The sequence below is a fragment of the Trichomycterus rosablanca genome, chromosome 7 (genome assembly GCF_030014385.1).
Source record: "Trichomycterus rosablanca isolate fTriRos1 chromosome 7, fTriRos1.hap1, whole genome shotgun sequence".
NCBI lineage: Eukaryota > Metazoa > Chordata > Actinopteri > Siluriformes > Trichomycteridae > Trichomycterus > Trichomycterus rosablanca.
In genome coordinates, this window is record NC_085994.1 from 28,778,769 (window position 1) to 28,793,973 (window position 15,205).

Genomic DNA, 15,205 nt, shown 5'->3' on the forward strand with positions numbered 1-15,205 from the left:
CGGGAGTTTTTAGCACAATGCTTCTGCAACATACCCAGCATGTGCTTTTCTAGATAAACATGATGATGGAAATGTGTGGTTTTTAAATGGACCTTTTCTCTAAGTAGAAAATGAATCATCTGCATATAAATCATGTTAATTTATGCATTACAACTGATGTTTTATAATGTTTACAAAAGCAGACTAATCAATGGCTTCATTCCGAAAAATAAAACAAAAAAATACACATTATACAAACCTTAAAATTAAAACAAAAAACTTGAGACAGTATGTACCATTAATAAAAGAAGTGTTGTCATAATGTTCTACACATTTTAAATGAGAAACAGGTCTGTTCTGCAGCCAGGCAAGTCCAGCATCTGCACTTTCTCATTATGAAGTCATGCTTTTGTAGCATGCAGAATATGGCTTTGCATCAGCATCATATAATCAGCATAGAGGGCTCAAAACAAGATGCATTAGGCAGCATGTGTTGCCTTTAAAGATAGATATCTTTAAACTAGATATCTTATCATGAATGGTGTCCTGACAGATGTACAGGTTACCTATGTCATAGGCACTGCTACACCACTATATCACGTCAGACCCTGGATTTCGAACTTTACATCTGAGCAGTAAAGAGAACTCATTTATACCCCAGTCCAGTTCAGTTGCGCTCAAGCCCAACTAATGTTGTTGGCATGACTAGCTTCAAAAGTAGTGTTAACTTGTAGTTTTTGGCAGATTAGATCTTATGTAATGTAGAATCCTTGCAAATGCTTGTTAAGGAACGTTTATTAACTGATGGATTATTAACTGGCATATTTTTGACCCAATCTTAATGTCAGATTAAGTGTATAGTTAAAAAAAGTGGATTAAAGTGGATTTTTAAAATCTCTGCTTTTTAAATGTTTGACCTACTGTCCCAACTTTTGAAATGAAATGTTTTAATTGCTGAAACAATCTGATTTGATTTTAATTAGTTATTCTGAAGCTGACTGCACATAATATCATTCTTCCTCAACAAATAACACAAGAGTAATTGTACTTTTCATGCATACTAAACACTGATTATTTATTCACAGCCTGGCCACAGAAAGTATTTGCACCAACTGGTTTAGCAACGGGTTGCAGTTCTTTTAGCAGCAGTGTTTGCTGTTAGATTTCCATAATAATAACAAGAAATTTTACACAATTCTTGTATTTCTTAAGTCATGTTTTATTGTTTCAGCCTGATTTACATTTGACTTAGCTATTCCAAAACACACACCTCTGCTTTTACAAACTTTCTTTTGTTGCTTAACTCATTTTAGGTCACTGTGTCCAACCTCTTTTAGGCTTTAGTTGATAGACCTCCTTGGAGTTTTTTTAGTGATGGTGCTAGTGCTTCAATTACCATACTTCACAGTTGGGATAAGGTGTGTGGTTTATAAAGTTCTTTATAAAGTTCGCCTGTCACTGGTTGATAAAAAATTTACAGCCATTTAAAAACTATTTTACAGTACAGTATATGATCAATTCCTGAATTTATTTAGATGCTGAAGGGTTTTTATAGAAATGTTTTTTACTCCTTTAATATAGATACTGTTCTCTACTCCTAAGAGGCTTTCAGTTGATTAAAGATACAAATTACAGATCTTTGTCTCAGGGGTGTTGTGGTAAACATGGTGATGTGCACCCCACTTGTAAAGAGGTATTTTACAATCTTTGTATCTCTACAATTTTTTAAAAACGCATGGTCAGGGGCATTTTTATAGGGCAGAGCACCTCTACAACCCACACTTTCAATATCATCTTATTACCTATAACAACTTATTACAAATTATGTATCTGTTGTCTTCAGTTTATAGGAAATTAGTTCAGAAATCCATCAGCAGTAGGACTGATCCATTTTCAACCTTTTAAAGTTGTAATGCACTAACATCTAAATTTCACATTTAACCCGCTCTGCATGACTAAAACAAAATATACAAATTAAACAACAACAACAAAAAATCTTTTTTTTCAATAATGGACCTTACTGTATATGAAGGAGAAAGAAACTGGCAACCCAGCAGAATAAATTCTATATTACAGAGAGGGTGTCATATATTATTGTTTTGTGTGTCTTTTTAAAGCCTTCTTTTGTGCCCATATGTAAATACTGGGTTGCCTATACCAGCAATGACAACTTTATAATTCACTCATTCTGGTCTTACTCAGTAATCTTATCAGGTGGATTTTGTGGATTCTAGAATGTAGTAGTCCATTATTAACTTTCAGCGAGAATTCACTCGAAAATGATTCTTCATTTCTAATCAAACAACAATGCTTTAATTTCTTAATTCTTTGTTTGTTGTTAGTTTAGCATGATGATGTGGGTCTTTTCAATATTATAATCCCATTTGACACTGTTATGTTTACAATTTTTTGTAGGCTCCTGTTTTAAAGTCTGATTCAGGATGTCCAAACCCATTGTTAGGTGTCCACATACTTTTGGCTTATAGTGTACATGTTGATCTGTTTACCTCAGTAACAAACAAACAGAAGAAACAAATGTTTTACTTTACTCATCTCTGTATTTCTATTGGCCTTAGTTCACACCTACCCAGCAATTGTACTCAGCCATGTAAACTGCTGTCAGTTTTCTCAGCATTTAGACTTTGAGGTGCTTTTTACACATATGGCTTACTCTGTAAACTGCACATTAATACCTAGCAAAACAGGCATATGTTAAAAGGGTTTAAATTAGAATTAACAATCGAGCAGTGCTAGCTTTTAGATGGGGACATAGACAACAGGAGTGCTAACTTTTAAAAGGGGAGATAGCAGTGCTGGATTTTAGAAGGGGAGATAGTCAATGGCAGTGCTTGTTAGCTTTTAGAACAGGGAGATAAACAGCAGTGCTAGCTTTTAGAAGGAGAAATAAACAGCAGTACTAGCTTTTAAAAGGGGAGACAGTCAACAGCAGTGCTAGCTTTTAAAAGAGGAAATAAACAGCAGTGCTAGCTTTTAGAAGGGGAAATAAACAGTAGTGCTAGCTTTTAGAAGAGGAAATAAACAGCAGTGCTAGCTTTTAGAAGGGGAAATAAACAGTAGTGCTAGCTTTTAAAAGAGGAAATAAACAGCAGTGCTAGCTTTTAGAAGGGGAAATAAACAGTAGTGCTAACTTTTAGAAGGGGAAATAAAGAGTAGTGCTAACTTTTAGAAGGGGAAATAAACAGCAGTGCTAGCTTTTAGAAGGGGAAATAAACAGCAGTGCTAGCTTTTAGAAGGGGAAATAAACAGTAGTGCTAACTTTTAGAAGAGGAAATAAACAGTAGTGCTAACTTTTAAAAGAGGAAATAAACAGCAGTGCTAGCTTTTAGAAGGGGAAATAAACAGTAGTGCTAACTTTTAGAAGGGGAAATAAACAGTAGTGCTAACTTTTAGAAGGGGAAATAAACAGCAGTGCTAGCTTTTAGAAGGGGAGATAGTCAATGGCAGTGCTAGTTAGCTTTTAGAAGGTGAGATTAACAGCAGTGCTAGCTTTTAGAAGGGGAGATGGTCAATGGCATTCCTAGTTCTTAAAAAGGATGATGACTGCAAATGACACAGTTTGGTTGATATGTAATGCATGTGGAAAATACCTTTGGAAAGCTAAAATACATTTGTGAATAGTCCTCACATTTCCTGTGTCTTACTTCTGTGCTAATCCTATCATCCATTAAGCTGGAGAGTGTAAAGAATTTTGCTTGGTTGATCAGCCCAGAGAGTTTCTTCTTCGCTTCCAGAAGGCACTATTTCTCCTATCATCAGTTTTTACTTATTTTTAAACAAATGCTATAAATTTGAGATGCATATCATTTCATCTGTAAGGTCCTCCTCATATTTGCTGCTTGGCTCTGTCTCCTCATCACTAAAGTCATGCATACTGTGGTCCATGATACTCTGGGACGTTCCACTGCCATCTGACACCACACCGTTGCTCAAACTTCCATTGAGCAAGTTGCTGGCTGCACTCTCCATTTCATCAATGGTGATTTTGCATGCATCTGCAATCTCTTGTTTGGTTGCTGCAACAAATTTTGGGTCCTTCGCATATTTTCCCAGGCCCTTAGATATCAGCACCTAGAAAAAAAAGATGAAAGAATGAAATGGTGTTTTCATTTTTGGCATTTAGCAGATGCCTTTATCCAAAGTCACTTTGTATAATGTAATAGTATACAGACAAGGGCCCAACAGCAGCAACCTAGCAGTGGTGGGTCTTAAACCAGTGACCTTCTGATTACTAGTCCAGTACTTTAACCACTAGGCTACAACTTATTTTCCAAGCTGTTGTTTCCTCACAGTATTTTCAATGACATGAATGAGCTTTTACTCACTGCTTCCACCAAGCTATGAGCGCTGCCTTTTTGCTGCAGGTACTGACTGCAGTATCTGGGAGGGATCTGTAGGTGTGAGGAAGTGGGTGTGGCTGATCTGGGTGACCATTCACGACTCTGCTGTGTGTACCATGAACTGCGGCGAACCAGTGCCGGACTGCTGCTGGTGCTTGGTGGAGCTTCGTGCCAGTCCACCTGAATGAGAGGAGTGTAGCATGGAGGTGTGGCTGGTGGTGTGGCCCACGAGTGGACTGAGCGAGTTGGAGAAATTCGCGCCCGGCTGGAGTCTAGTCCAGCCACTGCCATGACCTAAGAAAAGAAAATGTGATATGATTTTTGGGTTATCTGGTGGTGAGTTATTGTGATGGGTTCCCCCCTTGCTGCCCTTCGCTGTCTAAAGAGTTATTTTAATTTTTTTGTGTCTGCATGTGTTTTTGCCCAGGTTCTCACGTTTCTTCCCACCATCCAAACATGTGCTGGTAGGTAGACTGGGGTAAGTATATGATTGTATACATATATGAGTGTAGTGTGTAATGCTCTGTGATCAACTGGCTCCATAGTGAAGTGTTTGTGTGTGGTGCCCCACAACGCTGACTAGAATTAAACAGAATTAAAAATGAATGAGGCTATTTCAAGGAAGATGTGCTATTGCTAAAGCCCCTTTACCTAAGAAAGGGGGTTTACCTAAAAAAGGGGGCGTCCCAGAGTGCCTGTCAGAACACTTGGTGGATGGACTAGAACTGGAACAGACAATGTTGGATTTCCCTTCTGTCAGCCAAAATCAGGAGTCTAAGGCTACATTAGGCACAGGCTCCTTCCATCAGCACAAATTTAAGATTTGTCCGACAAGCCAAATCTTCAACTGTCCACTTTTAGTGAGCCTATGCCTTCCTCCTGGAGATATAAAACCAATCACCACAGGACTTTGTCCTAAAAAAATCTCCTTTTTAGTTAATAAGGTTCTAGCCACACAACTGCAACTCACTGGATGTTTCTTTGTTTTCTAAAATATTTTGTGTAAGATCTAGAAAATATCAGCTTCTGACCTACTCAAACCAGCCTGTCTACCATAAGCCAGTTCACATAGATCAAATTTTCTCTTTCTTCACTAAAAACATCAAGTAAAGCTCTTTACCCTTGTCTGTATGAGCTCATGCAATAATTGCACAAAAGAGCAAGTGTACATGTGTTTCAAATGAAGTAGTTTATGTATATATGAATGACTTCATATTGGTCTTATTTTATTGAAGATGAATGACTTAGCAGTTGTGGTGAAAGAGGTCCCACCGCATTAAAATAGATGGAGATTCTAGTTCTGTAGGACTGTAAATAATTGGTCAGGGGCTGTTTTAATGGCAGTTAACTGGAAAGACTTTTAGCTTAAGGGCTAAGGTTTACATTACCTGATGCTGCATTAGTTGTAGAGGTAGAGCGGTGTGATGATGAAAGCGAGATTGTGAAGGCTCATCCTGACTGCTTTGTCTGCACAGACACTCAAAGTTGAATGAACGTCTTGTATGAGCTGTGTGGAAGTAAAACAGACAGAAAAGGATATTTAAATAATTATCTAAATTCAGATTATTATAAAATATCAAGGAACAAGGATTCTGATCCTCAAAACATACACAAATGTACACAGATGAATTTAAGCTATTTTAATATGCAAAAACATGGAACAGATTAAAAGGTTACCTCACTTTTGAGTACATACATTACTTATATTTCATATTTTCTGGTGTCCTCCATTTAAAAAAATCTTGACATTTCAATGAGACGTCAACCCCAAATATAAATCTGAAAATAACTTAAGACTTACTGAACTACAATGCTCCAAAAGCTAAACTGTAATTTTCAGCCTAACAATAGTTTCTGCAGGATCACAGATGGGAATAAAGTAGTAAAACAATCTGTGCAAGCAAAAATTATACAAAGGACTAGAGAAATGTAGCAATTTCTTCTAACGTCACATACACTACTCACAAAAAGTTAGGGATATTTGGCTTTTGGGTGAAATTTATGGAAAACATAAAAAGTTCATGCTACAGTGATATATCATGAAAGTCGGGCATTTAAGTAGAAGCATGCAATGGTGATTTCCGCATCTCAAACAATTTATTGAAACAAAAGCCAACAACAGTGGTGGGTATACCCCAACAAAAAATTTAAATGTCTCAATAATTTGTCATGTGCCCTTGAACCTCAATTACAGCTTGACAATGATGTCTCATGCTGTTCACCAGTCGACTTATTGTCTGCTGAGGCATGGCATCCCACTCTTCTTGAAGGACGGCCCTCAGGTCATTGAGGTTCTGGGGTACAGAGTTACGTGCCTCTACACGGCGACTCAGCTGATCCCATAGGTTTTCTATGGGATTCAGGTCTGGAGAAAGTGCAGGCCACTCCATTTGAGGTACCCCAGTCTCCAGCAGCCGTTCCTTAATGATGCGATCTTGATGAGCTGGAGCATTGTCGTCCATGAAGATGAAATTAGGCCTGTGTTGTTCATGCAGAGGCACAATGACTGGATTAATGATGTTATTCAAGTAGTATGGGCTTGTCATTGTACCATTCACAAAGTGTAGGGCAGTTCTGTATTGACTAGACACACCTGCCCACACTGTAACACCACCACCACCAAAGGCTCGCCTGGTGACAACAGTGGCTGATGCATAGCGCTCTCCTTGACGTCTCCAACATAGTTGGCGGCCATCATTTCTGCTCAGCGTGAATCGACTTTCATCAGTGAAAAGCACCAAGGCCCACTGGTCCCTTGTCCAGCGTAAATGCTCCCTGGCCCATGCAAGACAATGACGCCTGTGCCTGGTGGTGTGGTCAGATACTCTTGCAGGTTGTCTAGCAATCAGACCACGCTGATGTAAACGGTTTCGAATGGTCTGACATGACACTTGGGTGCCTCTCACCTCCCTTAAATGTGCCTGGAGTTGTGTGGCATTCATCATCCGGTTCCGCAGGGCACTGTTCACAATGAAGCGGTCATCAGTGTGGGATGTGGCCAAGGGACGTCCACTCCTATGCCTTTCTGTGACTTTTCCAGTCTCTCTGTATCTCTGTTGCAACCTGCTGATGACACTCTGTGACACTCTAAGCTCAGTGGCCACTTCCGTCTGAGAACATCCTGTTTGAAGCCTCGCAATGGCGAGGTACTGTTGATCAATTGTTAGGTGTTGTCTTGGTCTCATGATGTCAAAATGTGAACAGCATGATGAGGAGGACTGTTTAAATACCAATTCTAATTGAACCAGGAAATGTATTGGTCGATTCATGGATCAAACACCTGTTGTGAATTTTGCCATTAAGCTCCTTGTTAGAGAACAGCAAGTTGTGCAAAAAGTACTGAAACATTGAAGAGTTGGACATGTGCATTCAAAAGTTTAGAGAAGGTCACATTAAGTTCACCTGTAAAGGTTAGAGTGCATTTTAGGTTCATCCTGAAATTTCACCCGAAAGCCAAATATCCCTAACTTTTTGTGAGTAGTGTACAGTATATGATTTTTAACGCCATTTTCTATTTTAAAATCCTTATCATTATATATTAAGTACTTGTTAGACAATATGCTTATAGTAATAGTAATATGCGAATAGTAAAAAAATCTGTAAAAGTTTATATTTCCCAAGTTTGCCAATTGCTCTTAATATCAACAGGTTACGATAATATTGTTTAATAAAAACTGTGATTAAAAGTTTTGTTTGTCTGGTTTGTTGTTATTGATAAAAGCCAAAAACTCAGTTTGAATGTGTAATAGCAAGTTTCCAAGGGAAGCCAACCTACAAACAATAGATTATAAACTGTGAACCATCTTACCCTGAGGTGTAGAGGGAAGGAGCCTCCTCTTTGGTGACTTCTTAGGTTCCTGGCAAATAGGTTGCTCATCATCATCATAAAAGCACTCAGACTGCTGGTACTCATGAGCAGTGTCTGACTCAGACTTGCTTGTTACATCTTGATACTCCCTATATGATTCCCTGGCACCCCAGGAAAAAAGAAAAAAGAAACAGAACTATATGAAAAGGAGTTCAATGACTTAAGTAACTAAATGAAAATACAAACAAAAGTGATCAGGTGGTGCAGTGGTAAAAAAACACTAGCACAAACGAGCTGACATCTCAAACTCGTGAGTTAGAATCTCAGCTCTGCTACTGGCAGGCTGTGTGCCTACAGGCTCAATAATTGGCTGGTCCATTGGGTTAGATTGCTGGATTCCTCATAAATTATGCAATTATGATCTGTGCTGGCTGATCGATGGCACCTATGTAGATACGGTGGATGGAGATCAGTGTGCGACTCTCCGTAAGCGATACTGAGCCTTATATGAACTCGCCTCGTGCATGGAAAAAAAGCAGTCAGCTACTGCACACGTATCGGAGGGGGCGTGTGTTACTCATGGCTCTCCACGGTCAGAAATGGAGGTCAGCAGCAGTACAGAGGAAGCCTAATGCAATCGGGTAATTTGATAAAACCAGATTGGGAAAAATTAAAACAAATAAATAAACAAAACAGGCATTAGTGTAGCTGAATCGCATCTGTATCCGTCCCAAAAAGTCGAAGCATTTTAGAAGGAAAAATTTAAGAACATTAATAAATAGTATTAACAAATGAAAACAGTGTTTATGAAGTGAAATTTTACTGACAGGTATACACATGATAGTTGCTAAACACCCCAATGTTATAGCCATCAAATCACCCACAAAATTAAAGAAGCACCTACACCTAGAACAGCCAGTCTCAACAAAAGCTGTACATTGAGATTCAAGACTATAATTCATGAAAACCTGTAGTATTTAAAACAATGATAAAAATATGTATTTCTGGTGTACAAAGCACACAGTCTGGACTTCTAAGCAGTTGAATGAGTAAATCTCCACCATATTTCTACTCCTGGATGTCAGTACAAAGCAGAAGAATGTAACTCACAATGTGCCCTACCAACAGCTTGTTACAGAGTAGGATCCATTACAGCGGCCATCTAGGGCTCTGTAATCTGTGGCTCAAATTATTCTTTTGCATTACATAACAGAAATCAGGGATGAGATTTACAGATTTACTGGACAAGGTGCACCCCATGGTACAAACCCTCTGCCCTGATAATGCTTCCACAATACAGGACATTTATTTATTAGGATTGCATGTTCATTGCATGTCACGTTTACACTTTGGTTACATTCATGATTCATCAGTTCAGGTTCAATGCCAAATGCCATCACAGGCAATTTTGTAGCTCCAATTTACCTAACTTACATGTCTCTGGACTGTGGGAGGACACTGAAGCTCCTAGAAAAAAAACCCCACACAAACACAGGAAAACCATGCAAAGTCCACACAGAAAAGACCCAGATTGCTTCACCTGGGAACTGAACCAAGACCTTCTCGCTGTGAGGCAACAGTGCTACCCATAAAGCCACTATGCCACACTTCCATATTTAAGGATGATACTGCATCTGCATATTGGGATGTATTTGAAGCACAAGTGTGTTTATCTTAAAATCTTAAAATAAACGGAAAGAGCTTCTTTTTGATACTTTAACATTTCACCATAAATCAGTCAGGATGTGCATAACAGTGTTTAAAGAAGCATTAAAGATGTTTAAAGATTATTACTGAATAATTTTTAGCTCTTTTATATTAAAATATCATTATGGGTTGCTGTTATTGTGTCCACCTCCTGCGTGTCAAATGCAGGCTCTTGTTTGATCAGTGATGGCATATTGTTGTGCAAATAAAGCTGCTCTGAATATAACCTACTATACTGTACTTATACTGTAAGTGATGTAAAGTATGCCTGATGTTGCAGTTTTACCAGTCTCCAGCAAGCATTGGGTCATCCTCTTGAAACTCCTCTCCACTGTAATATTCCCCTGAAGCTTTGTCTTCATCACTGATGTTACTGGAGGGGGAAACATTTCGGCAGATGGTGGGGTAGAAACCAGCTGACGAGTCTGACCTGAAAGCAGGAGGATGAAGGCAATGTGAACCTCAAAAACGTTTGTTACTTGTATCTTATAATGATATATTAAGATATATTAAATATATTAAGATATTTAATTAAAAAATCTACAGTGGGGCCAAAAAGTATTTAGTCAGCCACTGATTGTGCAAGTTCTCCTACTTAGAAAGATGAGAGAGGTCTGTAATTTTCATCATAGGTACTCTTCAACTATGAGAGACAAAATGAGAAAAAAAATTCAAGAAAATCACATTGTAGGATTTTTAAAGATTTTTTTTGTAAATTATGGTGGAAAATAAGTATTTGGTCAATAACAAAAGTTCAACTCAATACTTTGTAACATAACCTTTGTTGGCAATGACAGAGGTCAAACGTTTCCTGTAAGTCTTCACCAGGTTTGCACACACTGTAGCTGGTATTTTGGCCCATTCCTCCATGCAGATCTCCTCTAGAGCAGTGATGTTTTGGGCTGTCGCTGGGCAACACGGACTCCACAAATTTTCTATGGGGTTGAGGTCTGCAGACTGGCTAGGACACTCCAGGACCTTGAAATGCTTTTTACGGAGTCACTCCTTCGTTGCCCAAGCGGTGTGTTTGGGATCATTGTCATGCTGGAAGACCCAGCCACGTTCCATCTTCAATGCTCTCACTGATGGAAGTAGGTTTTGGCTTAAAATCTCACGATACATGGCCCTGTTCATTCTTCCCTTAACACGGATCAGTCGTCCTGTCCCCTCTGCAGAAAAACAGCCCCAAAGCATGATGTTTCCAACCCCATGCTTCACAGTAGGTATGGTGTTCTTGGGTTTTTCTTCTTCCTCCAAACACGACGAGTTGAGTTTTTACCAAAAAGTTCCATTTTGGTTTCATCTGACCACATGATATTCTCCCAATCCTCTTCTGGATCATCCATATGCTTTCTGGCAAACTTCAGACGGGTCTGGACATGTACTGGCTTAAGCAGGGGGACACGCCTGGCACTGCAGGATTTGAGTCCCTCTCGGCGTAGTGTGTTACTGATGGTAGCCTTTGTTACTTTGGTCCCAGCTCTCTGCAGGTCATTCATCAGGTCCTCCGTGTAGTTCTGGGATTTTTGCTCACTGTTCTCATGATCATTTTGACCCCACGGGATGAGATCTTGACCCCAAGGGAGATTATCAATGGTGCTTACAATTGCTCCCACAGTTGATTTATTCACACCAACCTGCTTGCCTATTGTAGATTCACTCTTCCCAGCCTGGTGCAGGTCTACAATTTTCTTCCTGGTGTCCTTCGACTGCTCTTTGGTCTTGGCCATGGTTGAGTTTGGAGTCTGACTGTTTGAGGCTGTGGACAGGTGTCTTTTATACAGATAATGAGGTCAAACAGGTGCCAATAATACAGGTAACGAGTGGAGGACAGAAGAGCTTCTTAAAGAAGAAGTTACAGGTCTGTGAGAGCCAGAAATCTTGCTTGTTTGTGGGTGACCAAATACTTATTTTCCACCATAATTTACAAATAAATTCTTAAAAAATCCTACAATGTGATTTCCTGGATTTTCTTTTTCTCATTTTGTCTCTCATAGTTGAAGTGTACCTATGATGAAAATTACAGACCTCTCTTATCTTTCTAAGTAGGAGAACTTGCACAATCAGTGGCTGACTAAATAATTTTTGGCCCCACTGTAACTGAACATTGTATATAATTAGCTAAAAAGCAAAATGCATTATGTATATATTGAGTGTTAATACTTTGTGTTAATGTGCTAATTTTACATTTCCATGGACTTAAAGGTGGATATTACTAAAAATATGGTTTCCCTGATTAAAAACTAATGGGCATATTCATTTGTCCTATTGATTTCTAGCTATTTCATGCATGATTAAAAGGTTTATAGAGTGATTTTAATGGCTTACCTAATATAGGTCTCATTGTATTCCGGTCTGTCCGTCCCATCAAAAAGGTTGAGTGGATGATTTAATTTCACAAAACAAGAAATAAAACAAAATGAGAAGTACAAGTCATGAATAAATATCTGGTACATAATTTACATATGATAAATAACAACAAAAAAAGTATTTACTCAAGTTGAAATTTAGAAATGAGGATCATCTCAAAAGTATATATATTGTATATATGAGGAGTAGGGTACAGTTAAATTGTTTTCATAACGGTAGAGAAAGAGAGATTACAGAGAGAGATTACACTATAAAGTGTGCCAAGGCTTCTCTTACCCCTTAAAATGAGACTTTCTATGTGATTCTGCATCACATTTAAGGTTGAGGTTGGAGCCCAGGGAAGACACCCGGCTCCTGAAGGGCCGATCTGCGTGATAGTGACGCTGCCCTTCTCTGGCCACTGAGGGCACACATGGCACATTGGCGTTGTTGAGGTTGGAGTTTGAAGACCTGGGGGACTTGAGGTAAGCGTTAGGGTTTGAATTTGAATATGGCCGAGAGCCCTGATTTTGGGCATGGAGCGGGTGTGGAGAGGGCTCCACTTGTACATAAAAGGGAGGTGGTGGAACTTGAAGCGGTCGCTCAGTGACATTAGTGGAGCGGTAAGGACCTCTGTGATTTCCATTCACATGATTGACGTGGTTTCCAAAAAGTCCACCATTTCTCTGGAAGAGACAAATAAATATATACATTTAGATACATGTATATATACAGTATATATACATATATACAGTGTATCACAAAAGTGAGTACACCCCTCACATTTCTGCAAATATTTTATTATATCTTTTCATGGGACAACACTATAGACATGAAACTTGGATATAACTTAGAGTAGTCAGTGTACAACTTGTATAGCAGTGTAGATTTACTGTCTTCTGAAAATAACTCAACACACAGCCATTAATGTCCAAATGGCTGCAACATAAGTGAGTACACCCCACAGTGAACATGTCCAAATTGTGCCCAAAGTGTCAATATTTTGTGTGACCACCATTATTATCCAGCACTGCCTTAACCCTCCTGGGCATGGAATTCACCAGAGCTGCACAGGTTGCTACTGGAATCCTCTTCCACTCCTCCATGATGACATCACAGAGCTGGTGGATGTTAGACACCTTGAACTCCTCCACCTTCCACTTGAGGATGGGCCACAGGTGCTCAATTGGGTTTAGTCCATCACCTTTACCTTCAGCTTCCTCAGCAAGGCAGTTGTCATCTTGGAGGTTGTGTTTGGGGTCGTTTTCGAAGAGAGGGGATCATGCTCTGTTTCAGAATGTCACGGTACATGTTGGAATTCATGTTTCCCTCAATGAACTGCAGCTCCCCAGTGCCAGCAACACTCATGCAGCCCAAGACCATGATGCTACCACCACCATGCTTGACTGTAGGCAAGATACAGTTGTCTTGGTACTTCTCACCAGGGCGCCGCCACACATGCTGGACACCATCTGAGCCAAACAAGTTTATCTTGGTCTCGTCAGACCACAGGGCATTCCAGTAATCCATGTTCTTGGACTGCTTGTCTTCAGCAAACTGTTTGCGGGCTTTCTTGTGCGTCAGCTTCCTTCTGGGATGACGACCATGCAGACCGAGTTGATGCAGTGTGCGGCGTATGGTCTGAGCACTGACAGGCTGACCTCCCACGTCTTCAACCTCTGCAGCAATGCTGGCAGCACTCATGTGTCTATTTTTTAAAGCCAACCTCTGGATATGACGCCGAACACGTGGACTCGACTTCTTTGGTCGACCCTGGCGAAGCCTGTTCCGAGTGGAACCTGTCCTGGAAAACCGCTGTATGACCTTGGCCACCATGCTGTAGCTCAGTTTCAGGGTGTTAGCAATCTTCTTATAGCCCAGGCCATCTTTGTGGAGAGCAACAATTCTATTTCTCACATCCTCAGAGAGTTCTTTGCCATGAGGTGCCATGTTGAATATCCAGTGGCCAGTATGAGAGAATTGTACCCAAAACACCAAATTTAACAGCCCTGCTCCCCATTTACACCTGGGACCTTGACACATGACACCAGGGAGGGACAACGACACATTTGGGCACAATTTGGACATGTTCACTGTGGGGTGTACTCACTTATGTTGCCAGCTATTTAGACATTAATGGCTGTGTGTTGAGTTATTTTCAGAAGACAGTAAATCTACACTGCTATACAAGCTGTACACTGACTACTCTAAGTTATATCCAAGTTTCATGTCTATAGTGTCGTCCCATGAAAAGATATAATGAAATATTTGCAGAAATGTGAGGGGTGTACTCACTTTTGTGATACACTGTATATATATGTATATGTATATATATATATATTTTTTTTTTTTTTTATTACCCCTTCTGCTTGCATGACACCCTCATAGTTAAGCCAACACTTTGTATGACTGTATTAAAAGTGATCAAAAAGTTACTCTGTGCCTTATAAAGATCCTCAAACTACCCATGTCTGCACCTCAGCCACACAGCAGAGGTTGCATTTTTGCAGTGCCAGTAAGGAAAAACCCTATCCAACCTTCCCTCCAACTGACTCAGCCAATTGTGTATGTTGTGTATCTGACAAGGCTGGTAGTATCACTGAGATTCAAACATCAAAGCTCTAAACAACAGCTCAAGCTCTCTGGGTATCACAAATTACTATATTGAAGTTTCTCTCTCTACTCACACAAAAAGAGCACCATCTGCTATAAAATAACTCTCTAGGTATTAGTAATAAAGTGTCCTTGTAATGAAACATGTAATGTGACTTTACTGTTTAATCATGCAAATGGAGTTTGTGGTGATTAAGACAGCTGTTTGTAGGTTATGAGTTTCAAAAATAATAGGACAAGCCCGCAAAAATGTGCATGACGATGCTTATTTCTTATTAATTGTGCATCTCATAATCAGGGATATAATGAGTGTTGGGCTGAGTGTACTTACCCATATTACACAAGTTGAATTCGGAAGTTATTATCAGGTTTAAAGACCTGAGTGATAATA

At 39.5% G+C, this 15,205-nt stretch overlaps 1 protein-coding gene across 1 annotated transcript in view; it reads right to left on the bottom strand.

Annotated features, from left to right (window-relative positions):
- Positions 1–1,174: 1,174 nt before the first annotated feature.
- cacna1db (calcium channel, voltage-dependent, L type, alpha 1D subunit, b) overlaps positions 1,175–15,205 on the bottom strand; it is a 127,965-nt gene continuing 113,934 nt past the window's right edge. The window contains exons 43-49 of the mRNA XM_062999201.1: positions 12,499–12,887; positions 12,181–12,207; positions 10,139–10,282; positions 8,146–8,306; positions 5,726–5,844; positions 4,323–4,631; positions 1,175–4,068 (exon numbers count right to left, since the gene is read on the bottom strand). Coding sequence (XP_062855271.1) covers positions 3,781–4,068; positions 4,323–4,631; positions 5,726–5,844; positions 8,146–8,306; positions 10,139–10,282; positions 12,181–12,207; positions 12,499–12,887 — 1,437 coding nt within the window. The 3' untranslated portion in view covers positions 1,175–3,780. The remainder of the gene's footprint in view (positions 4,069–4,322; positions 4,632–5,725; positions 5,845–8,145; positions 8,307–10,138; positions 10,283–12,180; positions 12,208–12,498; positions 12,888–15,205) is intronic.